The following is a 26715-nucleotide window of genomic DNA, read 5'->3' on the forward strand; positions in this document are numbered from 1 at the left end:
ATGGGCTCTGTGATCTCACTGTTATGTGACGAGAGGGCTGGTAGCAGCCAGCTTTTATAGGACGAAAGGACGCAGTAAACTCCTATCGACACGTCAGGGGACACACCCTATTGTGTCCCCGATGTTACACTGTGAACAACAAATCCATGTAAAGCAGCAGGAGGACAGGTAGTAAATGTTAGCAGCCGGTGGCTGGAACACACAGCTCGCAGAGGTCACATTGAGTTATATAGGGATGCACTCAAGCTCTATTCAGTAAAAATGAGTATTGGGTGAAGGTAAATATAATGTTCTCATGTGTTCACATGTAATCTTGTAAAATGTAGTTTCTGGTGAGAAACTCAAATAAATACAGCTGTTTGAAGGGCAAATTTGTTGATGTTTTCACAGCAATATAGAATATATATTAGAGAGGGAATTATGATACATTATTTATAGTAAAAAGGCTTTTGAAGCAGTTATTTTTCCATTAACACATTTTCCTACTTTAACAAGTCAAATAACTGCTGTACAAAGGGATCCAGGATAAAAGGAAATTACTATGTAAAAACAGTAATCTATTCTCACATGAGCTGAGTGATTATTTTATGAACCTGCAGGTTCAATCCTTTAAATAGCAACAGTGTGTACGTCAACAGTTATGTATCCTGTCAAAGTGTCTTTGAGACAGGAACCAAATCTCTGCTTACTCTGTCAGCTACCTGTGGACTAATGAGCAACAGTTAAACATATGAAATATAACTTCTCCAAAAAGAATCAGAGCTCTTACTAATGGCTGAGAATACTTGGGTTGGTTTTATTACCTATTTTGTCTGCAATGTGCAGCATGGGTAACACTGCTGAGGCCATCTCAGCAAATTGTCAGGTCATTAAAACATATTTCTACGTTAAATGAGTCACTGGATGTAGACTTATCCAATGTCATGTTTCCCACAAGATAAGCTATTCTGAAAGCTGATAGCCTCTGTGTGTAGCTTCTTCATAAATACATGATTAATACCTTCACATGTTCGTCACTGCCAACAGCCAGGGGACAAAGGTCTTTTATACTCCTGTACCTGCTCTTATGTGTCGAGGGAAGAGTGGCTCATGAGTCAGTGGATCAACATCCCAGTTAGCCCTGCCCTTGTTTGTTAAAGCTGACTCTGAAACTAAAGTACCCCAGTGCCAACACCACCTGCACCCACATGTTGCCCTGTATCTCCTTAACTGATACTACAGAGAGCACACACTGCATTCTCATAATGATAACATCATCTCACTGCAGCGTGCTTACATTCTATTGTTGTATGAAGTCTTACATTAAGTGAAGTTTAATGAAAAACATTCCCATTTTTATGAGGTACAAACCCCACCTGCAGAACATTTATACAACCCTGCATCCGCCCGCTCAACGTGCTGTTTGAAACCGTAATGCTTTACATGGACAATGAACTTACAATGCTGAGTTCACAAGCTGTGGATCAACCTTGTTTAGATATGTTGGTTAAATGCTGCACGTGCTTGGCAACTCACAAAATAAATAAATTAAAAAAAATTGCACTGCCAGTCTAATATTTAATGTCAATCTCACTTGGGAAATTGAGCCTTATTTTCTCTCACTCAACGCTTATGCTTTTTTTCCATAAACTTTGTTATGGAGGTCACATACGGGGTGATGGTTTTCCATGTTTGTCTGCAGAGCTGGCTGGGCACTGGGCAGGGCTGGGGCACTTTGGCACACAACATGGAAAGCCTTTGAAAAGAGTCCAATATAAACTCTCGCAGAGGTTTATTACACCAAAACACACTGATTACTATTATTGTACGTTAGTCTGAGAACTTAGATAAATCTCATTGTATTGATACAAATGAGCTCTGGGATACTTTTTAAGTACTGGTCACATTTATGGCTAATGAATTAAAGAGAATACCTAAAGAGACTGTGATGAGTGCTTGAGTTGCCTGGATGCAGAATAACATGATCTCTAAAGTTATACACAGAGATAGGGATGGAATAACACTCCCTTGATACTAGGTTTACTATTATGGGTACTGTCTTGGGAGTTTTCAAAGCTCACCCGTTACTGGACTGACATTAAAAACATCATGCCAGTTCAGTCTGGGATAAACTTTGAGTTACTGGTCGCTGTAATAACTCCTTCCATCAGTATTATTTGTGACATGATCCCCATCTAGCACAATTCCAATGTAAGTGGGGGGAAAAATCCACAGATCTTTGCAAATATGCAACCTAAAGCTAAACTGAGGCTAATATGAGTCACATCAAGTGGATATCTTCCAAAGTGAAGTTTTTTTAGTACAAAATACCCTCTTTATCGGACCGTGCAAAGCGGAGTGACAGCAACATAACCGTTCATATGCAAATATGGATGGCCATGTGAGTGTTGTTTTTAGACAGACTTTGAAAAATGAGAAACTGTCCTTTGACACATTTTTTGTTTTGTATAAACCACTTCTTTACTATGTGGTTTGTGCATGGATGGGTTACAGAACAGGCCTCCCAGGGATAGGTCCAGGGGCCCAACATGTCAGGGCCCCCCTGGCCATCACCTGCAAAATTTCCACTCAAATTAATACATACTGACCAGAGAGAGACTCAAGATGACCACAAACAGATGCAAAAAGACCATAGAGGGATGCAAACGAACAGCTAAGAGACACAAAGACCACAAACAGATGCAAAGGAACTGCAAAGAGACTCAAAATAACTACAAAAACAAGCAAAACCTCAGAGAGCCACAAAATGACTACAAAGAGACAAAAAGGACCAAAAGAGACACAAAATGACCTCACAAAGACACACATAAGCACATAAAGATGCATAATGATGACAATGAGATGCAAAACCACCACAAAGTCTGTGAGTCTTGTTCCTCTGTAGAAGAGGTGGTGAGGCCTTTTGCATATGTGTGCCCAGGGGGCCAGTGTTTCATAGTGCTCCCATGGGTTTGTGTATCTGAACTCATTTTGCCATATAATTGTGTCAAGACTAAAAAATACAAATTGCTAGATGTAGATGGGATAAAACATATAAGTGCATCTGAATAAAATGCAATGGTAATCACAAGGCCGAACCTGCTGTGACAATATAAAAAAGCAGTAATGAAGATTCTTGAGTAAGTCACTGAAACTTGTTTTAGGACAAGAAAGCTCTTGTTTTCATTATTGGGGTGACAGTAGCTCATTCCACAGGGACTTGGCTTAGGAACCGGAGGGTTGCTGGCTCAAATCCCCATACAGACCAAGTCTTCATATGCTCCAAACATGGAGTTTCGACCGGTAGCTAGGGAGGCGTCATTTTGCCTCCTGGGCACTGCTGAGGTACCCTTGACGAAGGCACTAAACCCCCAACTGCTCGGGGCGCCTGTCCAAGGCAGCCCACTCACTCTGATATCTCTGTTTAATGCAGGTCCTGTTTATGCATGTGTGTGTATTTCGCACCTGTGTGTATGACAACAGAGTGAAAACAATAATAATTTTCCCTCTGGGATTAATAAAGTATAGCTTCTTCTTCTACTTAATATGTTTAAGTTAATTTGAGATAGCCCTGTTTTTTTATATTATTAAATTTCTATTTCCATAATTTTTTCAACCTGTGGCAGAGTCTACTTGATGAACAAGGCTTGAGAGAGAATGTGTACTGATAAAGTTCTCAATAAAAAAAGGGGAAAAACAGTACTTCTGTACATCATTAACTAGAAATGCTGAAGGCGTTAAACATAGATTTAAAACTGCTAAGGGAAGCATAAAAATGAAAGCTGAGTAAGCATCAGGAAATGTAACACAATGGAATGCAACAGTGTACAAGTGGCAGGCCACACTTTTCTGTACCTGAGGAGGGCCAACTGTGGCGCTTTGCTGACATCTTGTGGCGTTTTGACGCAACGAAACTATCTACACGGTTCAAAACAATGCATTGTATGTATTTAGAGGATTTGTAGCTTGTTTAAAATGACTGCTCATGCTCACTTGGCTGTGTCCAAGTTTAAAGCCATGTAACGTTAACGTAACACGACTGCTACCTGCAGCAAAGTGCTAGGCTAGAGCATGCTAGCCACAGTTAGTTTAACTGTGAATGCTGTCACGGGCTAACAGCAAAGACTGGTTTGCAAGTGAAGGTTTTTCGGGGTTTTAGTTTTGTGACTTCAGCTTTGTTGGCTTTCGTTCCGAGAACCACAGACTGTAGGTCCGAACAGAAAACACCCACTCACCGTCTCAGACTCCTGCTGGTGTTCTCCAGGGAAAACTCTTCTTCATCAGCTGAACACTTCCTCTTCAGGTTGTTAGAGCTCGGTTGTCTCTTAGGTTTCTCTAATGTTGAAACGGGAGCTTGGACTTCACCGGTTTCACCCATTTGAAATGTCACAGACCGTGTTTTTCTTTAACTACGTGCCACTGAATAGGTTGAACACAATAATAACAATAAATCTTACTATAATAGCAGGGGCTCGTGACTGTTTTTGAATATGGCGGAAATCCAAAAAACGACCAATGAGGGGAGAACAGAGGAACTCGTTGCTAGGATATTACGCTAAAGGGGCGGGGCCAGGGTAGGTCAACTGTAGGGACGGCGGTGACTGATAAAAACACAACGGTATATTATAATCAGCAGTCTGTAATGATAGTGCAGTCTGTTTATATATTAACAGTTTTACTGAGGGTTTCCGTTCACTCAGTTTATTTAACCAGAGAGAAGCTACACAATCTTCAGTGGTGCTCATGGGTTGCCTAAGACACATTTTAATCTATTTAGAATAGCAAAGTAAACTGTTGAGGGAAAAAAAGAAATAATTGCTTCTACAATCATTTCAATTATATATTTGGAAAAAACAGGCAGACATCCAAAGACAAGTTGTTACTATGTCGCAAATTATGTCAATATTTCTGAGTATTGATGATTGTGGTACAGCTGAAACTGATTCTAAACTGGACTAAAGATAGTTAGAAATGGATTTTTTTCCCAATATAGGCTGCTTTTAGACTTAATTTTTTGACAGCATTTCATCTCACACACATTAAATTACAGACTAATCATTAAATGCGGTTGAGTTAGATTTTAAAACCTAGACACCTTTTCAACTGCATATCAACAAAATAATTATTACTGGGTCAGACTAAGAATTTATGTTTTATCTGTACAATCATGTTTTCATCTTCAGTTGCTGTCATCTGTATTTTGTCCCTGTCAGGTTATAGCTGAATACATATATTTAAAAATCAAGTGTGCAGTAGGATACCAGCACTTTATCATCCATTAAGTAATCCAAGTCAAGTAAATGATGAATGGCTGAGCTACGCTGAATAAAATGTAATAGTGTCTATAATGTTGCCTTTTTCCACTACTGTATTTGAAGATAGATGTCATGGTCCGTATTCAGTTCAAAACATCAGGCATGAAGACAGGCACATGGTCAGAGAATCAAGGGAAGGAACCAGCCACTAAAATAAGCAGGAATAACAGGAACACAGTTCAGCACAAGCACAGTCAATACCTTATTAGGATGGACAATAAATGGGGGACTGAAATTAGCTATGTCAATATACAAACCAGAATACAATACCCCTGGGAGCTGTCCTGCCCCTGCCAAGGTTTTGAGATGAATGGGGGTTTCTAACAATTTCTCAAGAATAGGAGTTTGAGAAATCTGAGAAAAAGTCTCAAAATATGATATTTTTTAGAAAAGATGACCAATGGAGGAGAACAAGGAGGAAGAGGAGAAGAATAAAAGGAGGAAGAATAAAAAGAAGAAGAAGAAGAAGAAGAAGAAGAAGAAGAAGAAGAAGAACAAGAATTCCACCAGGAAAACTTGTTGAAGCAACAGGAAGAACCAAATTACTGAAATCTACATCAGAAAAGGGTTGGCAGAAAGTTTCTTTCATTTTTAAATTCTACTCTTTTTTTTTTTTTTTTTTTTTTACCAACAGTGAATCGTCAATGCAACAGAAGAAATCCATATTGAATCTCATGATTAATTCCTCACAAGTTGATTAACACACCCTTACAAATCTGAAAATAACATATACAGTCATGTTGTCTCTGATGTTGCTTTTCATTACTCCCTGGAGCCGAGGTGTCACAGTAAATAAAGCATTGTTGCACTGATTTGTACAAGCTTGATCTGGCCATGGGCAATGTGAACAGTCCAATAAGATGACAGCAAAAGCAGAGTTTAGAAACCTTGTGCAGTTTTATTTACAGGTCACATTTCCCTCAGCTGTAACTCACACTGCTGTTAGAAATGAAAAATAATAACAAAAATGTAACAAAACTTGGACAGAGGAGTTTACCAAATAGAGATCTGACAGTTCAACAGGTAGTCAACACACAAAAGACATCTAAGGAATGGCATTATGAAACTAACACACACTAACTTTGGCATTTTGGCCATCGTCATATTGGGTTTGTTTTTTGGGAGCCAGATGTGACCATATTTAAATAAGAGGGTGAAGCTAACCTTAACATTAGCTGCTAGCTTAGTAACTACAGTGCATTTATGGTTATGGTTAACAGTGATAATTTATTCAATTTCCAGTAAGTACATTTTGTTTTAATGGTTTTAAAGGTCTGTTAATACAACCTAACACTGGGCAAGACTTTTTTTAGTCGTGTTACAATTAGCTTTTATAAACTGAAAACACAATGAAATAGGGACAGCTACAAGGTTGTCACAGTGGTAGCAACTTGACAATGGACTACATCCACCTGTCACCTCCTTGATTATGCATAACTTTAATCCATAAGATTGAAAACAGGTGAGTTATATGAAAATTCACCCTTCATACAGATGTCTTGAAATTGTAGATATTAGCTATGGAGACCAAAATTGTTTTTTATACCAGGCTGTGAACATGTTTATTTCTGCTGTAAAGTTGGGCATTTTAACATGGGGGTCTATGGGATTGACTCGCATTTGGAGCCAGCCTCATGTGGCCATTAGGAGAACTGCATTTTTTACCGGCTGTAGCATTAGCTGCTGGTTTGACACAAACTTTAAAAAGAAATGTTTACAGAGAACCAGCAGGGTTTATGGTATGCAGGCAGCAGGTGCCACTATGAAACAAAATACATACATTTCTTCCTTTGGGATTCGGATTTTCCTCAATGGACATGTGATTTTCAGATGCGTATGTAGTAGCAGGAAAACATAACATAACTCCACTGCATCTATGTGAATTCATCCAAGTTCCTTTAAATGCCCCAAATCAATCTAAATCTGCAATCATGATCTTTTCCCTTTTTGGGATGCAGTTAATAAGAACAGATTTTCTAATAACAAAGATTATAGAAAAGAGAAGTGCAAGTTTAAATCAGGGTCCAGAACTTCATATTATATTTATGAACACATTCATCAATTTGCAGAACAGCAGCTGAGGTATGAATTATGAAAAATGTTTATAAACCTATGAAGGGCATTTAAATTTTTTAAGATTTCCTATTTCAGCATCTTTCAAAGTTTTCTTACAGCATATATTTTTGTTTGTAGAAAAATAAAACAATCATGTTTTGTGTTGCTTTCAGTCCATTTATCTTTATGTCCCCAGGTCCGATATGTACCATGATGGGGTTCAATATCTTATAACATACAACCACCGGGTAACTCCAAAGTCTGGCATTTTAAATCCCATTAATAGTGGCTTCTTTAACTGGGGCAGCAGATAAAACCTTTGTGATTACAGTACAACAGCAGCACCAAATATTTCTTGATAATGAACATTAATTCTAACTGCAGCTGACTGCACTCCAAACTATGGTGTCACCGATGGACCAGCTTCCTCCTGCCACTGACTCGTGTCCACAGGCTGCGAGCCGTCTGGGCGATGGTAACCCTGCGGGGCAGGCGGAGGCTCCTAAGAGGCTCCCTGATACATGCCAGTACTCCTGATTCTGAGGGCTGCCCCAGGTATTCATGGGAAATGTAGTTTATTCTCCTCAGCTGTTTGCTGTAGTAGTTCCTCAGGTCACAGAGCTCCTCGGCTGCAGTCTCAGAGATGATGGAGGAGTGTGATGGAGAGCCAGGCACAGTGTTGGTGGCTGTGTCACCACCTGGGGATGGGGAGGAAACTGCTGCTGCCGCTGCACCAGCACGGGGTTTCCTCCTCACTCTCTGAGGAGTGGTGGATTTACGTTTAGAACAAAGTTTAGCTGGATGCGATGGTGTTTTCTGACCATCACTGTTTTCTATAATGTTTATTTCAACATCAACCTCAATTTCATGTTGAGGCATGCAGGCCCTCCTTTTATCCTGCTCTTCCTCTCCATGTCTGTCTGTCTGCAGTTTTTCTGCTTGCTCTGTCTGTTTGTCTGTCTGGCTGACTGGCTTCAGGTCTTGTTTCCTGGACAGGTTCCTCTGTTCTTTAATCAGTTTCTGTTTGGGATGTGGGGGACAGCTGTTGTCCATGCCAGTGGGGTCAAAGGTCACATCAATCCCCTCCTCACCGGCTGATGTGTGCTGTAAACATGTGACAACCAAGTGTCAGTGAACGACAGTAGAAAAGTGACACCAGTTTTAGCAGTCACCATCATATTCATTACTTATTGCTGTTTGAGTAATATGCAATTCAGATATGTGCCATAACAGATAGGCAAAAGGAGTCTATATTGAAGTTTAGCTGACCTCTCTGTGTAGTCAGTGAGAATAAACTGATTATGTTAGCAGGGCCAGTGTGATGAAATGTTAGTGACAGTTAGTGGCAACATGCTTCTGCTTACGAGCAATAGGCTTGGGCGATACTTTAATTTTTACAGCTATCAGTATTGTCAGTCAGTCGGGATCATTTATGCCCCAAAATATCGAGGAGACTTAATACCTCTAGTATCACTGGGCTGTCTTCTTTGTCATGATTCAATCAACAGTTCACACATTAAAATAAATCACATATTTCAGTTTGTCACTATCAGTCAGTGTCTAACCTCAAAGCTGTGCACTGTCCATCTGACACACTGCATATCCTGTTCCTGTGCCAGGCTATTTTCTTCCAGGGTTCCCACACATTTTACCAATGAATTTTTTAAAAAACTTTTCCATAATATTTTACCCCATTTCCATGACGTTATTTAAGTAAGTTTAGATAGTGTAGGCCTACACTGCGATACAGTAATACAATATCGACACACTTACAGAGTATTTGCGGCTCAGCAAACTGCTCGCACTTCCTAACTTTACCCTCTCGTTAAATATTCCTACCACCAATTAGCTGCATATGCCAACAGACAGACCGGCACATATGGGGGTCTTCATAAAATGTAAGGGCCACGCCCTTTTTTGGGGGCTAGAAAACTGATCCTATAGATGTCAATGCAATTTGGTGTGTTTGGATAATGATTTTGCTAATGCTAATGTTAGCATTAATTTAAACAAATTAAGGTGTTAGTTCTTCGCTGTAAAGTAGGCCTAGTTTTTTGAAAAAGTGACAGTGTAGACATAGTCACAGAATAACCTGTGCTTCAGCAGCATAGCTTTTTTTCATCTAGCCTTCATTTAAATGTTAACTATGTGTATACAGTTGTAATGTGCAGTGAATAAGTGAATATTCATATCATAAGACTGTGATTTTTTTTTTAAATAGGCAACATCTTAAAAATTTGGCTAGTATGCTATGAACTAATGAAAAATTGTGGAGGAGTTTTAAAGATAAAGATGTTTGGATCTATCAGTTTCCTGTATCCACAGGGCAACACAACATATCAGAGCTCCATTTTAAGCAGCCACATACAGCTGCACAACATTTCATCGAGCTAGCTGGCTAGTGAGCTACACCACCCTACATCCATTAGCAGAGTGGCTAAACAAGGGACACATTAGTTAATCTCATATTTTGTTGCAAACAGTGTCACCAGGAAGATCAAGGCAATCAAACTGAGCCAATAATGTCCTTTTATCGCCCAAGCCTGCTGGTTAGAAACAAATAGATAACATCATACTGATTATTTTAAAACCATTAAGAGCATTTTAAATAACTTAAAAAGAGATTTTCTGTGTTGACTAATACTCCCGCACTTAGACTGCCTGATCCACGTGTGAAGCATGAAGTAAAGGTCTGGACAGTGCCATGCCAACAGAAGCAGTAGTGAACAGAAGAAAGAATGATGGACTGTACTTTGTCAGCTTGTCTTCTGGACAGGGTGGGGGGTTAGGGGAGCTCTGTCTTGACTTTCTTGGACACAGGGGCGTCTCCACCGCTTTGTACTGATCTCTTTCCCTCTTTGGCTTTGCCCTGGCCACTCACAGCTTTTACCTGCAGGTCATTAACAACAGTCTTTACCTGAGAGGGTTCAAGGACCTACATGGAGTGGACGAGGGAAAACTAGAGGGGAGGACATTCAAGTCTGCACATGGACAAAAACGACAGAATCCTCCGTTCATCATTACACTGGCTGATGCTGGGGATCCCCAGAGGTCTCTGTACTCAGATCATCTTTGAGGTTCTTTGCTGAGTCTTTCCAGATCTACATGGAACTGTTTAGGACCTGAGCTTAAAAATCAAATCAAAAATGCTAGTCAAAAATGCCTATCATAAGTGCTTAAGTGGTCTGAACAACAGTCAATTACCCCAAATTATTCAATTTAAATAATAATCTATATTAAACCACATCTCATGGTCTTCATCAAAAAATCTATTGATGAAGACCATGATGGGCATTTAAAAGTCCACAGACAGAAAATATATTAAATGGACTGTGAGCTGTGAGTGTTTTGTCAAACTACCATTCACAAGGTCAAGAATTAACTTTGGCGTTATTAAAAAATGTATCTTCTAAAACTGATCATTTGAAATATGATTTTAAAATCTTTAATTTCTGTTAAATTACTTAACTGACAATCTCAATGGTTATTTAAGCATCACTATTTGTGTAACATGATATAAATAAGTAACTCAGGTAAGTAAGCAAAAATCCATAGGTCACACTTTGATATTTTTCCCAGCCCAGTCACCACAAGAAAATATTGGCATTGTTCATTTGTGCAAACCACGATTATGTTACATTAGTACATTTCATTTGTATCATATGAAAGTTTCTAAAGTGGCGTAGTATCATCAGGAGGTGGAGGGGATGGTGGATAGCAGGACACCTTGGTGACACGCCTGCTGAGCTATAGACCAGTGTTCGAGACCAAAAAGCAACAAAACCTGTTTTGTTCTAGAAAGCGATCACTGCGTTTCCAGCAGCTATTTAGGCACAAACAGCAGTTGATTTTTTACCAAGACATCACTGTTAGTCCTGCCAGGATAGTGTTACAAAAATTGGCTGTTTTTTTTTTTTTTACTAATACCCCTTTTCCACCGAATTCATGCATGTATGTGGGTATTTTCAAACACGGGCAAACCTGTGAAGAGTAGGCAGCGATGAGTAGGCTACAGACTTCTTCTTCCCATTATTAGTAGACAATAATAATAATAATAATAATAATACATTTTATTTGAAAGCGCCTTTCAGGACACCCAAGGTCACTGTACAGAAAATATAAAAACAAAGATATAAAATACATGATAAAAGACAACAAACAATAAAAAGGGAGGGGGGACCGTGTGAAGCAGTTTAGAGAGAGTAAGCAAGTCTGAACAGATGAGTTTTGAGTTTAGATATGAAGATGGGCAGGGTGGCAGAGTTACGGAGGTCAGGTGGCAGTGAGTTCCAGAGTTGGGGAGCAGAGCGGCTGAAAGCTCTGCTCCCCATAGAGCTAAGGCGGGCAGCGGGTACAGTGAGATGGAGGGAGGAGGAAGATCTGAGGGCACGGGATGGGGTGACAACGTGCAGGAGGTCAGAGAGGTAAGGAGGGGCGAGGTTATGGATAGACTTGTAGGTGTACAGAAGGATTTTGTAAGTGATTCTTTGATTAACCGGGAGCCAGTGGAGTTGCTGAAGGACGGGGGTGATGTGGTGGGAAGAGGGGGTTTTGGTGATGATCCGGGCAGCAGAGTTCTGAACCAGCTGAAGTTTATGGAGGGACTTTTGAGGGAGGCCGAAGAGGAGTGAATTACAATAGTCAAGGCGGGAGGTGACAAGGCTATGGACGAGGATAGCGATGGTGTGGGGGGTGAGGGAGCGGCGGAGACGATTGATGGAGCGCAGGTGGAAATAAGCAGACCGGGTGATTCTATTAATGTGAGATTGAAAGGATAGTGTACTGTCGAGGATGACACCCAGACTCTTAACCTGAGGGGAGGGGGAGACTAAGGAGCTGTCGATAGAGAGAGAGAAGATGTCAGCTTTAGATAGGGTGGATTTGGTGCCAATGAGTAGGAATTCAGTTTTATTGCTGTTTAATTTTAGAAAGTTAGAGGTGAACCATGATTTTATTACAGAAAGACAGGATGTGAGGGAGGGGGGTGGGAGTGTGGAGTTAGGTTTGCAAGAGAGGTAGAGCTGGGTGTCATCCGCGAAGCAGTGGAAATTAATGTTAAATTTGCGGAAGATATGGCCGAGGGGGAGGAGGTAGGTTATGAAGAGGAGGGGCCCCAGGACAGAGCCCTGGGGCACACCTGTGGTGACTGGGGAAGGGTCAGAGGAGAAAGATTTAAGCTGTATGAACTGAGTGCGGTCTGTGAGATAAGAATGGAACCAGTGAAGGGGGTGTGGGTGATGCCAATTGAGGAGAGTCTGCTGAGGAGGATGGGGTGTGAGATGGTGTCAAAGGCCGCACTCAGGTCGAGGAGGATGAGAATGGAGAGTGAACCGGTGTCAGCTGCAGTGAGGAGATCATTGGTGATTTTGATAAGTGCAGTTTCAGTGCTGTGACGTGGACGGAAACCAGACTGGAAGGGTTCATACAGACTGTTTAGAGTGAGATGTGCGTGAAGTTGGGAGGAGACTATTTTTTCAAGAATTTTGGAGATGAAAGGTAAGTTGGAGATAGGGCGGAGATTATTGAAGTTGTTGGGATCTGAACCAGGTCTTTTCAGGATTGGGGTGACAGCAGCAGTTTTGAAAGCTGAAGGGACAATACCGGTGGACAGTGAAGAGTGGATAATGGCAGAAATGAGGGGAAGCAGAGAGGAGAGGCAGGATTTGACCAAGGTTGTGGGGAAAGGGTCCAGCAGGCATGTGGAGGGCTTAGATTTGCGGATGAGGTCGGATATTTCAGAGGCATTTGGGAGTTGAAAGGAGGAAAAAGGCTGACTGTAGAGGAAGGATTCGGGTGTGGAGAGAGGAGGAGGGTGTGAACAGAGGTGCTGATGAATGGAGTTGATTTTATCATTAAAGAATAGCATCAAGGAGTTACAGGTGTCAGTAGAGTAAAGGTGGGGGGGTAAGGAGTGGGGAGGCTGGAGGATCTTGTTGAGTAGTGAAAAAAGTGATTTGGTATTTCCAAGAGTGGCTCTGCAGCACATGAGTATGCCTTTCTGTGTATGGGTGTTTTTTTTTGGTGTGACACATTCAACATCACAGACAGGCCGGAGAACAGGTAAAAAGTAGAGAGGAGTATGGAAACTTTATGGTGGCTACTTGATGGGGTGGCTGTGGGTCAGGAGGTGGAGTAGGTCATCTCCTAATTGGTCGATCGGCGGCACTCTGCTCCTTCGGTTTGAAGTATCCTCGGGCAAGATACTGAACCCCAAATTGCTCCCGATGGTTGTTCCAAAGTAGAATGTGAATGGTTACTAAGTAGCAGGTGGCACCATGTACGAAAGTCTTGGCCACCAGAGTGTGAATGTGTGTGTGTGTGTATGTGTGTGTGTGTGAATGGGTGAATGTGACATAGTGTAAAAAGTGATTTGAGTGGTCGGATGACTAGAAAAGTGCTACACAAGTGCAGTCCATTTACCATGTACTTCTTTTTATATCTGTCTTACTTATTCAGTCTCTCTTTCAAACTTGGTTCAGACTAATTTGAATCAATGTTTGAGCACTGCTTGTGCAGAAATGGATGGTATTTTGTGGGTGGCGTGTCATTGTATCTTGACGGTATAGATTAGCACATTCACCCGGATGTTGTGTTTTCATTAATGACAATCAGAGGTGGAGGCGGTAATACCCATGACTACTGAAGAGTCGTTTGACCCAGGTGTGACGGCTGATTTAAACCCTTCTCACTGCATTAAAGAGCCAAATGTAAGCAGGTGTTAGCAGTTTTTTTTTGTGTAGTGGAAAAGGGGCTTAAGACATCGCTGCTTTTCCTGCCAGGGTGGTGGCACGAAAAGCAATTGTTTTTACTGAGGTATTGCTCTGTTTCTAGCCGGGATTGTGCCCTCCAAACCAAGCATTTTGAGCTAAAACATTATTTAACCACAGCATTACACTAAATAATAACGTGCAAATGTAACGTATCTGTGGTTTGCAGAAATGTACAATGCTAGCATTTTGTTTTGCAGGCCACTGGTTTGGTTTAAGTAGTGGTCTATGCCAGTAATAGTTGTTTGGCCTCGTACCTTTCGATCAGCTGTGCAAATCATAGTGGCAAAATTAAGAGCAGCAGTGGAATCTACATCAACTACAACTATTTAATCTATGATTAATCATGTTAGAGTACTAATGATCATTATCAGTCGTGGTCATGGTGCGAAGGTTATTTTCCTGTGAAATCTTGACAATAAAAACACAAAAATCCTCTAATCACTATGTGGACATAAGTCTTTTGTATGTGTCTATAAGTGTGCAGCATAAACATCACAATATTTAGCTTCAATTCAATTTTGACTTACCTCGATGGATTATTAGAAACAATTAGAAAATATCTGACAACATTTAAGGTGACATGGAGGAAAGACACAATAGAAGAAGAGGAAACTGGTTAGAGACTTCACAAAGATAACACAGAAGATTGAAAGAAAAATCACATTATTACACAAACAGGAGATAAAGGAAAATAATATTCAGTGGAGCACTAAAGAGAGAAGAAAACACATACTGTAATGTACAACATTTGTACCCATTGTTTGCTTGTCACAGATAAACTGTTTTTACAGTGTATGGTGGCCAACATGCATAGCTGAATTGTTTAGGGTGGGTCCTACATTCACACTTGATTCTAATTTCTAAATATGCTTCATAAATATGGACCCTAATCCAAATTGGAGGCGGCTATCAGGCCCCAACCCTACATTGATTTTCTAGACTTAAATACATACTGTGAATAAAATTGTTTTCAGATGGTGTTACACCTCTTCCTAACTGGGAACGATGCAAACGAGCGAACATCAGCTTGATTACATGCGTATGATCCAATATACTAGATCCAGTGAACTTCTGTTTGACTGCTTTGTGATATATCACTGTGGGCAGCATTTACTCACCACAGCAGATCCAGCCCCTGTTGTCCTCATCTTCATACTGAGTGTGTGAGTCTGGTTCTTCAGCAGAGGAGCTTTGCGGCCAAGCTTCATGTAAAAGTAGGTGGTGTATGGAGTGAAGCTGAAATCCTCTCTGAAGTCAACAGACAGAATCTATGTCAGAGTCTAAACTGTCCAAAGCGTGTTCTTATCAACATCTTATTATTGATTTAATTACAATATATATCTAGTGGGAGTAGCTCAATTAACTGTTAATTATTGTCTGATAGTAACAGATGTTTTTGTATTGCAAAGACCTTAAGGGTAGGGCCAGATCTAAATCGGTTCTGAAAGTCCAGAGTCTTCCATAATTTATTACACAAACTTTCAAGAGGAATGCTCTCTAGGCAAACTGCATCATACCAACCCCAAACTACCAGCCTCCATATGCTTCAAAGGCTAATAAGCCTATTTGTCATAATAAAGACAAAATAAAGAACAAAAAAGTCAGTGTGTTTTGGACCATGCTTGTACTTGTATTTTAAATACAAACCACAGAACATGATGAGTCACCTGAGGTACCCCTTCAGCAGCAGCTGAATTATCACAGCTTCTGCCTGCAGTCGAGACAGTGTAGTGGTCTGGATCATCTTCCTGCGCTTGGCTGGGCCTTTCCCCATCCAGGCCTCAACCAGCTTCAGAGGAGTCAGCTTCTCATCCATTGACCCTGCTAACTCCAGGATCTGCACCACCTGCTTGGCATGCTCGGTAATGTCCACGGTGGTGGAGTCTGCAGGGATAGAGATCGGACTATTATTCACTCAAATTTAGAGAAGATGGCTTTTCACAACCTTGAAGAACACATGCAACCATGATGTTTATTGACACAGACACACGCACCTTTTGCATGGCGGCAAGTATCACACATCTGGTTGCATCCTTCATCGTCCCACACCTCATCAAAATGAACAGCCATGAGAGAGCGTCGACACCTTCACACAGCAAACATGACATTCAACAGACCTTCGAGTCATGGTACATGAAGAACAAACTGTGCGTGTATGTGTGTGTGTGTTACCTGTCAATGTTTTGGCAGTAGTCAACCATCTGCAGCAGCTTCTGCTGACCGACGTTCTCCATCACCACCATGGTGCTGATCCGGAAGATATCAGAGAAACCAAAGTAGACGACACAGTCTGCTTGGCGGTCGTCTCGTCCTGAAGATACACAGACATCAGGAATTTAACGAGATGTATCTGCAAAAACACTAGAGCAGTATAAACTAGTATTGTGTCCTGACAGAAGACAAACAGTGTCTACCTGCGCGTCCACTCTCTTGGTAGTAGTTCTCGATGGACTTGCTGATGGTGTGGTGGATGACAAACCGGACGTCAGGCTTGTCGATGCCCATGCCAAATGCCACTGTGGCAACCACCACCTATAGAACAACACAGTCACGTACCGTAACATATTCAAATATAAGCAGTAAGTGTGTATCTTTTATAAAAGGGCAGTCGTACGTATTGCCCTCATCATCCTTTGTTTTGTTTTGTTTTTTGGCTGGATCAGAGAGGCGAGGCCAGCTCTATAAATGCTAAAGCCTCTCAATGAGTGAGTTATGAGTATGAACCTAGCTAGCTAACTAGCCAGTCCAATGGCACTTTTTGATGGGGGGAAGAGAGGATCAACTCATCAGTCTGTTTGTATTTACGTGAGTGTGTAGGCTGGACCACAACAATGGTGCCAGCTCATGTCAGCTCAGTAAAGTAAAAGTCAAAGCCAACGAAAGTCCAACTTAAACTTAACTCACATAAAGCCCTGCTAAAGCCGACATTTTGATGTTGCTATTTGCTTTCAAAAAGTAGTCCTGTGTCGTTCTAGAATGTAAACATCCATCATGTGTTCCAACAGACATTTAAGGGTTAGTGGGTTAGTGAATTGTATTGCCCTGGGCTTATTTTACCCTGGGTTAACAATCAGTATGTTTGCATGACATTAGAGAAAATCGATTTATTGTGTTAGCCTGACTAATATTGGACTTTTAAAAAATAAAATGTACAGAGCTGTAAAGTTGTCTACCAAGGTACCAGTTTGTCAGTAGCTAACTTGTTTGTTGATTGTTTGGTCTGCGACATAATACGTCAACCGAATACTAACCAGCTGAAAGGGGGCGTATGGCCACCCATGGTAGTGGAGTTGGACATACTTCGGTCAATAAATTGATTCCACTCCTGTGCTTGTATACTGGGACAAGGACAGGAGTCTAATTAAATGGCCTTGTTGAGCTTTAACTGTGAATGGTACTGACTGTGTGTGTGAAAAGGGGCTAAGTAAGCCCTGGGATAAGAATATGCTGCGTGAAAGACCTCCAGTCACCATAATCAAAGAATTAAAGCAAATCTTGGCCCAATATTCTGGAGTCCCTCCTGTGAAAGAATAATACCAGTACGTGTCACACCCACATACCTGGATTTTGTTGTTGGTCCATTTGCGGTGAACACGAGACTTATCATTAGGATCCATGTTAGCGTGGTAGGGATAGGCAAGGATGTCTCTCTTCTGGAGTTCAGATGACACTGACTCTGCATCCTTCTGAGAGAACACATACACGATCCCTGTGGCACACACACCAGGAAAAATGACTGCTGAACAAGACTGCTCTGTATGTGAATTTATACACCTTAAATAATCTATTCAGTCCTAAACCTGAGCATATTAGCCTCAGTGTGATGCATTATATTTGCTTTTTCTGAGTCTCATCAGTCTTGTGTGCTGCAGTACCTGACTGGTCCTTGTATCTGTTCTTGATCAGAGAGGCAATGTCACTTACTGATACATCATAGTTAGAATCTTTAACACGAACCTGAAAAAAGAGCAGAATTCAGTGTTACTGGAACATTTCCCATAGAGGTGTGAAACTGAGTTGTTAAATTTGTTCAACAGGTGTGAGGTAGTACGTAGAGATGACAGTATGTTTTTTGTAACAGGCTGAACATGCAAAAACACAAAATGGTCATTTGTGTATTATAATTTGTGGATTTTAACTGGTCTGACAGGTGTGTAAGCAGGATTGTGCAGCGCATGTGTGCCTGTGCTTGATGAAGAGACATTCAGTGTGTGTGTTTGTGTAGGAAGCAGGTGGCTGAGAGATGGAGTTGCTGTGGTTACCACCTCGTAGTAGAGGTTAGTTCGGTTGAAGGACGCAGAGAGTGTGATTGGCTTTTGCACACACAGGATCTTCTCACAGTCCTTGAGGACGCTGCTGGTGGCGGTGGCTGTGAGGCCAAGCAGCGGGACTTTGGGGAACTGCCTCTTCAGGATGCCAAGCAGTTTATAATCTGCACAGGGTCATACATACAAACACATAATTAGAAGATAAACCTAGAATTTTGATCAGAAGGGGGTAAGGTTGCCTCAAGCCTCCTAGAGACTGTGGGATTTTAGCATCATCTAAGTTTAAACGGTGCGACATGGATCTAAAAAAACTTGGGTCTATACTGAATCCTAGGCTACAGCATACGTCCATCAGCGTCAATACGCAAGAACGAAATACCATCAGCGTGCGTCATCCATCTATGTCACTGTGGTGGTAAGAGACAAATGAAAACAAAGTCGAGCCCAATGCATTAGCATTGTTGCGCCGATCAGTGCGTCCTTTCATGCTGGATTTCTATTGGTTGGTTGGTAGGCATAGGTCATAACAGCAGTCACACTGTGAGATGGTCATCCCAAATTTCTGACATGATTTTATCCCAGGCTGTCTTTGATTGCAAGACCATGTCAATGGCCATCCTTGAACCTCTCTCACTGGGCAACACAGGACCACCATTTTAGAGCCACGAACAAAGGTATCGCCCAAATCTTTCGGATTGGTCATCTTTCTATGAAAAGCCCAAACCAGGCTTTAGAAGCACCATACTTCCACCCCTCCATCCTAGTGAAGCTCACCTGGTCTGAAGTCATGTCCCCACTGGCTGCAGCAATGCACCTCGTCCACAGCGATGCGACTCAGACGGTTTGCGTTGTAGGCTTTCTCCAGACGAGACATGAGCAGCTTGCTCTTGGCGATCTTCTCTGGAGTCACGTACACCAGCTTAAAGGGGGCCTTTGGATCAGTCAATCCATTCATGACGGTCTTGGCGTGCTCCTAAAAAATGTATAAACATTGCTTTTTAATTTTTTTACACTGTGAAAGCTGACATTTTAAACACAAAAACTCTGGTATACCATGATACTACCCAAGCCTGGAGCAGAGTATTTAGAAATCCCGATGGCATTATTTCCATTTCCGTCAAAAATACAGATGCTCCTCTTAATTATTAACTCATAGTAAAAGGCTGTATTGATTGAGGTAACTAACTAGATGACTAAGAACACTAACTTAAACGGTTTTGTTTATTTTGTTTCTGTTGAGTTTGGATGAACTGTGTGAAGTTGTATTTCTGTATTTCATGTGGGAAATACAGTCCCTCCAGAAAATTTGCGATCTTGCGATTGCAATAATTAATGCAAATTCAACGCAAGTCGGCAATATTTGCAGGGGCTTGCAATTTTTCAAAAGTTCCGCAAATTTTCCACGTTGTTTCACATTTTATGGCTGACCAGAAGTCGTCATGCTTACAGTCAAAGTCATTTGAAACGTCAGACGTGTCATCAAATGGCACTGCAGTATGGAGAAACGCTCTGTATTGACATAAGAATTTGCACTGTTTAAATGCATACTTTATGTGTTGAATGTATTAAAATGTTATGTTTACAGAAGATGTAGCTTACATGTTGTTTAACAGTCACATTGTGTGGTTTGAGAGCTACAATATTCACTCAGGATTTTTTGCAACATTATTGGAGTCCATGTTTTGAAAATAATTAAATAAAACTAAAGAAGAGAACTATAAAAAAACATTTGCAGCTATTTTTGTAGTATTTGCAATTTCCCACAAAAAAAAAAAACACATAAAAATGCCACAATTTTTAATCGCAATTTTTGACAAAATTGGCCGCAAATTCAAGGTTTTTGGGCCGCAAATTCAAGGTCAAGGTTTGCTGCGAGATCCTGGAGGGACTGGGAATAGATGTAAAGGCCCTGACACACCAAGCCGACAGTCAGCCATGGGTCAATGTTGGACCGTCAGTGAGTGTCTGTCACTGTAGTCAGTGTGATGTGTCCCGCACTGCTGCCCAGTGTCTGCTTTTCTTTTTGACGATTCAGCATGTTGAATCAGCGACAGCGACAGTGGAGCCCGTCGGTGAATGAAATCACTCCGATCAGCAGTTCAGCTCAGCACACGAGACAACAAACTGAAGTGAGGAAAGTAAACAAACCGCTGAAGTCAAGAGGGAGTAAGACTTAAACAAACTTGTAACATAAGGTAAGATTAATTTTCTTTAGCATGGAGCTCTTAAGCAGAAACATTTTAGGATGGTTTGTGTAGTTGCTCACTCCTGCAGAGTAAATATGGTTTGTTCTCATTGGATTTTGTTGTGAATGTGCTAACATGCTAACTAACATCAGGACGGTCTTCTGGTTTCCCTTTCTGAATGACAATAACAGATTTTTAAAACGGTCAATTCACCAAATTAACAAAACCTCTCACTTACTTTTTGTTATATCTGGCCAGATAGTTTTGGTTTTACAAGTTTGAGATATCTCACCCTGAGATGTCTACCTCCACCCCAATACTACAGAGGAAAATGAAATAAAGTTTCTAAAGCTCACACCTGTGAAAAAATATATTTTAAAAAAATCAACAGCAACATCTTCCCCGAAACAGTGTCCTCATTAATCTATGTCATCTACAAGTCAAGTCAAGTCAAGTTTATTTATATAGCACATTTCATGCAAGGGCAGACTCAATGTGCTTAAAAACAGAAACAAAGGTACATTGTACACGACAAAACATAAACATCATGATAAGAGTGACTAACATTTATAAAAACACACACGATGTAATCAAAGGTGTTAGTTAAACAAGGTAAGAGGATATCTTTCTCATCACGGTTAAAAACAGGAGATAATAACAATAATAATACTAATTCAGTAAACCTAACTAAAAGCTTTTGAGAATAGATATGTTTTAAGTTTGCTTTTAAAAGAAGACACTGAAGTAGCAGAACGTAGTTCAATTGGTAACGAATTCCAGAGAGTGGGACCATAATGACTGAAAGCACCAAAACCTGAATTGGAGTTGATTCTAGGTATTGTGAGGAGACCTTTGTTTGATGATCTAAGGGATCTCTCTGGTACATACTCAGTGAGCATGTCAGAAACGTAGGAAGGAGCTAACCGATTAAAACATTTATAAACAATAAGAAGAACTTTAAAATCAATTATTTGTTTTACTGGGAGCCAGTGTAGTGATGATAAAATCGGGGTAATATGGTCAGACCTTTTGATTTTTGTTAGTACCCTAGCAGCTGCATTCTTAATAAGCTGGAGTTTGTTTTGGCAGTCCAGCAAAGAGGGCATTGCAGTAGTCTAGTCCACTAGAAATAAAAGCATGAACCAGCTTCTCAGAATCTGATTGGGATAAAAAAACATCTAACTTTTGCAATATTTCTCAAGTGATAAAATGCTGTCTTAGATATATTAGAGATGTGCTTGTGAAAGTTGAGGTCAGCATCAAGAACCACACCAAGTTTTTGACATGATCACATGGTTGAACAGATAAGGGAGTAAGCAGGGATTGAATTTCGTGCCTCAGGGCCCTAGGGCCAACAACAAGACTCTCCGTCTTGTCCTGATTAAGCTTTTGCTCATCCAGGAACTGATATCTGAGATGCACTGGATGAGATAGTTGAGAGGGTCATATTCATTGGCAGAAACCAATATGTATAGCTGTATATCATCAACATATGACTGATATGAGACGTTATATTGCTGAATAATGGACCCAAGAGGAAGCATGTATAATAAAAGAGGACCTAAAATCGATCCTTGAGGGACACCATGTGGAATGCTTATCTTATCTGAATCAAAATTACTGATGGACACAGAGAAAGATCTTCCACTGAGGTAAGAAGAAAGCCAGTTCAGAGCTGTACCTTTAAGGCTTAAACAGTGTTCAAGATGTTGAATAAGAATTTCATGATCCATAGTATCGAACGCTGCGCTTAGATCAAGAAGTACCAGAACAGAGACTTTATGGTCTGTAGTTGTCAAAAACCAGTGGATCAAGACTATTTTTCTTTAACAGTGGTTTCACAACAGCATGTTTGAGACATGAGGGAAAGTTCCAGAAAGTAGGGAGACATTAACAATGTCAAGAACATCCTCCACCATACAACTAAAAACATTTTTGAACATTTTAGTTGGCATCATGTCAAGAGCACATATTGAAGAACTGAGCTGCTGCACTACATCATGCAGCTCACAGGATTGAATCAGGGCAAAGTTGGAGAGAGTGTTAGCAATGTTACGCTGAGTCAAAGAGACATGATCATGTCAACAGTTTTATCAGCGGTTCTGTGGAATCTGAGGTTCACGCATGGTTGTCAAAGAGTAGCCGAAGAGCAGACTGACAGACTGAAAGGTTGAAGTGAAATAAATAAGCAGAATATGGCTGCCAGTCATTACCTTGCTACTGGATGCATTCAGCATGACTGCTGACACATTGATGGACGTCAAGCACATGATCTGGTCCTCAATCAGGGACACCAGGGGACTGACAACCAGTGTAAAACCTGACATAAAACACACTCAGGTAATGAGATTACAGTGGGAAAGACTGAGACAGTAAGCATGTATGTACTCATAAGATGAACAGAATTATCTTAGAAACTACAAAAGTGGTATGTAAGCATCAACACTGTATATTTGTGTGTCAGTGTACCATTGGAGCAGACTGCAGGCAGCTGGTAGCAGAGGCTTTTTCCTCTTCCTGTAGGCATCACCAAGTACAGATCTTTTCCTGACATGGTCAGGTTGATGGCCCTCAGCTGCAGTGGTCTGAACGTGGAGAGATGGAATGTGTCCTTCAGGTGACGCTCCACTTCTTTGGACCATGGAAAATCTTCCAAATCAATAAAGCATGGGGAAATTGTTTGGAGTGTTTGGAAAAACACAGACTTCACTCTAAAGTATTTTGTTACAAATTACATTTGAATTTTTTCAGGCCTGTCAGATAAATTACACAATACAGTTTCTCACTGAACTTATAAAAAATAAGAAATATTGCTTACAACACATATAGCTCATCTCCCAGTAAGAAGGGGAAAACAAAAAGTTTTAACACAAAGTTTTATTTATTTATTTATTTATTCATTTATCAAAAGTATGGTTGTCATAACACTTGGTTTTAGGAGGTGCTGCAGTCCCCACAGAACCCCTACTTCAGATGCCCATGTTACGCTCATAACATGGGCATAACATATCATTAATACATTGAAGTACTACATTCATTTAAAAGCTCATGGAAAATGACTTTTAAACTGTATCTTTGTATGCTCCAATTCAGATACTGAATAGTCTCTGACTACAGAGGACTTAACTGATACTTTTGTACTTGTGCTACAGTTTTCACTCCCTCCAGGATTTCACGGGCTGTTTCTGGGATTGTTGTAGCCTGAAATGGCTGTTTTTACAGCAGCTTTTCTAAAAATCTGCAATGAATGTTGCAATGTTTGAAGGCGATTTTTTTTTGCCATTTCATGTAGTCCTGTAGGACTGTCTCCATGAGCCACTCTCCCAGTTAGCATGAGCTAACACAGCACAAAGAGATCTCACCACTACTCGTCATGTTTTGCTGGCAACATTGCCAGCAGAAGCCGACATTGGAAGGGCTCGACTCTGTTATTCAACCTGTTAATAAACATTGAGTAACGTTAGCTTTGTGATGCTAACAATTAGCCCTGTTGCTGTGTGTGTGTGTGTGTGTGTGAGACTGTCCCAGGCGCAGAGCTCTGATCTGGCAGCAGTCTCTTGATAAAAAGAGAGACACAGAGGCTGAGTGAATCAATGAGCTGCACGCAGCTCTAAAATAAAAAGAGATTTTACACATTTTAAAAAGTTAAATTTGCAGGAAAGCTGTGGTGACTAGACAACAATGCAGGGTCGCACAGAATTCACAGGGATTTGCTGAGCTTCCCTTAATATTTTCACTTACAACATCATGAAATATTAGAGGGACTGAGTTTTGAGGCTCTGCTACAAAATTTTCAACCCAAGTAGCACCAGTGCTGTGCAAAAAAAGAAAACGTACAGCCCTGAGTGTAGAGTACCTGTGCCATCATAGAGCTGCATCTCCTTCTTGCTCATTACTGAATCAGCTCCAGATGACTTTGAGGAAGATGAGGATGAAGAGGATGACGGCTGGGCAGCATCACAGGCCTCCTCCAGCTGCTGCAGGAGTGCATTTTTACGAGTAGTCAGCTCGGCCTGCTTCTGTAGGAGCTCTGTGATCTGCAGCTCCACTAACTCCAGCTCTGCCTCCACTGAGTCCAGCTCTGCCTGCACATCTGAGAAGTAACAGACACACCAGGAACACTGTTAGGGACACTGATTCTGAGCAGATACACTGACATGTGAATGGAGATAGGATGGCTGCACTAAGATAGTTGCAAACCCATTTTACTTCTATTTCACTGTTTTATTGGGAAAAAAAGATAAGAAAGAAAATGTTCTTCACTTCTGAATATGTAAAATAAATGTTACTCAAAGTTATAATACATGATTTAGATCAATGAATCCAGTAAACTATAGTCCACTTAGCACTTGTATCAAATTAGTAACAGGCAGGCAGGGATAGACTGCATGATTATAGAGTAACATGTGCAGCAGGTTTTCTCAGTGGAGTTATCCTAAGAGTATGAACAGGGAGGAGACTGTCAGGTCTTGCACCTGCACAGGTTTAAGACCTCTGGGGATCACACTTCCACAGTTAATGATGTCATTCCATTTCTTTGTACCTCCCCTCAGAGTCCCATTAGAGCTGAGGCAGGGTGTGATCTGTCATCAGTCCCCATGAAATCAACCTCCTCTCACAGAAAAACAACAGGATTATCACAGAGGACTTTCTGTATGTTTACATATTGGCTCTTGCCTTGTTTGGTCTCTAATAAGGTTTGGCTCATTTTTCACACAAATAAAACTAATTCAAAGTAGTTAGGTGACAACATATCTGCACAGTTTGTTTCTTGGCTTGGAAAGAACTGACTTACCATTGCTTCCACCATCACCATCCATGTTTGTCAGACTGATCTGCTCAGAGAGGAGCCAACCTTCAGACTGTAAGAGATGTAAATATGATTTCCTGTAAAACAGAAAGACATGAAAGTCAGTTTTGCCGTACTGTGAATCTGACTGGGCCCCATTTTTTTCAAATGAGGAACAAACTTAGGTTACTCCTGCCTCTACTACAGTTATCTGACTGCACACTAGTTAATGGTGCTGTATAATTTAGTTCTTGATTGTTTATGTGAGTGAATACCCGACTTATTCTTTTAGTTCAGTGTTTTAAGTGTAATAATTTGATTTTTTATATAAAAACGTGTCAGTATTAATACATTTTAGTTAGCTAAATTATTAAAGTTATTATCAAGCGGAGCATTCATAATCTAATTTCCAACCACTGCCAGTTCACCTCTAATGGAGCAGTGTAACCAGGACAAACTAAGTAACTATTTCAGGCTACAGCTATATAACGTTACCCATCATTAACTAACGTAACTGTAGTGACTAAGTACATAAATTTCAGATAGCGTTAGCCAACCCAAACTACTTATTGTATCTTAACATAAGCTAACTTAGCTAAGACTCCACAGCGCTGCATCTGTCTCATCACACAGGGAGCGGCACAGTTAAGTTAGCTGTTAGCTTCTTGATAGATACTCTCACCATACAAACATATTGAAGCATCATGTTTAACCGGCTTCTCACTCTCGGGTCACTGCTACATAAGCTTCCCTACTTGAAACACTTCCTCTCTGCTGTCGGTAAAATGGGTTAACACGTCTGGGACAAGACTTTGGAAAAGCAGAAAATATCAAATACAAGTGACGAACCATTCACAAACTCTGTCCAGGCCCCTTTCTTGTTGGTGAATCCACTTCACGGTTGCTATAGTACTGTGGCACCATACTGACACAGACCGCGCCGAGTGCAATGAAGTACTTGAAGTCTTGAATTTTCACCCGGAGTTCTGCCTGCTAGGCAACTTCCGCCTCCTGCTGCAGGATTGACACACATTATTATCAAATATGGCTCGTTTTATAAATGTATAAATGAAGCTTATATAGTCTACGTTTAAAACATAACCTAGAAGGAGCACAATATTGTACTTTTTAAGTTCCATACCAGCGCTGCCTGACAGAATATACACAGGGCAACTATATCCCGCGTATTCAAGCGGACGTTGTACAGAAATGAAAATGATTTTCAGAGTTAAAATGTTTCTCATTTTCAGTTGGTATTCTTGTCATATGCAGTCCAGTAGTGGTGTGTTATACCAACAGAGAAGCAGTAATGCAGTTGCTGAGAGAATATATATAAATTAGAACATTTATTGC

The 26715-nt window shown here is 40.7% G+C and overlaps 2 protein-coding genes across 3 annotated transcripts in view; both read right to left on the reverse strand.

The window, feature by feature from the left end:
• The window catches only part of net1 (neuroepithelial cell transforming 1), a 47694-nt gene extending 43277 nt beyond the window's left edge, over positions 1-4417 (reverse strand). The window contains exon 1 of the mRNA XM_033615126.2: positions 4215-4417. Within this exon, the coding sequence (XP_033471017.1) occupies positions 4215-4357 (143 nt within the window). The 5' untranslated portion in view covers positions 4358-4417. The remainder of the gene's footprint in view (positions 1-4214) is intronic.
• A 1755-nt stretch (positions 4418-6172) lies between these two features.
• Positions 6173-26351, reverse strand: recql (RecQ helicase-like). 2 transcript variants are annotated; one of them, XM_078165499.1, is made up of 16 exons: positions 26219-26351; positions 25369-25460; positions 24430-24666; positions 23043-23222; positions 22787-22893; positions 19162-19360; positions 18385-18551; positions 17995-18076; positions 17680-17828; positions 16534-16651; positions 16292-16430; positions 16114-16205; positions 15787-16003; positions 15238-15367; positions 10102-10239; positions 6173-8453 (listed from the first exon to the last, which is right to left on the reverse strand). In XM_078165499.1, the coding sequence occupies exons 1-15, from the start codon at positions 26284-26286 to the stop codon at positions 10135-10137; spliced, it is 2082 nt and encodes a 693-aa protein (XP_078021625.1). In that variant the 5' UTR covers positions 26287-26351; the 3' UTR covers positions 6173-8453; positions 10102-10134. The 2 variants fall into 2 exon arrangements, with proteins under 2 accessions (XP_078021625.1, XP_078021626.1); XM_078165500.1 differs by having other exon boundaries at positions 26212-26338.
• Between the last annotated feature and the right edge of the window lie 364 nt (positions 26352-26715).

This window comes from Epinephelus lanceolatus, chromosome 23, assembly GCF_041903045.1.
Source record: "Epinephelus lanceolatus isolate andai-2023 chromosome 23, ASM4190304v1, whole genome shotgun sequence".
Classification (NCBI taxonomy): Eukaryota; Metazoa; Chordata; class Actinopteri; order Perciformes; family Serranidae; genus Epinephelus; species Epinephelus lanceolatus.

Bases quoted from the DNA above. Each gene is read 5' to 3' on its own strand.
- recql (XM_078165499.1), bottom strand. From the start codon at position 26,286: ATGGTGCCACAGTACTATAGCAACCGTGAAGTGGATTCACCAACAAGA. The intron at 25,461-26,218 runs GTGAATGGTTCG...TCTGTTTTACAG, and splicing joins AAGGGGCCTGGACAGAGTTT to GAAATCATATTTACATCTCT. The intron at 15,368-15,786 runs GTGACTCATCAT...TGTTGACTTCAG, and splicing joins CTGCTGAAGGGGTACCTCAG to AGAGGATTTCAGCTTCACTC.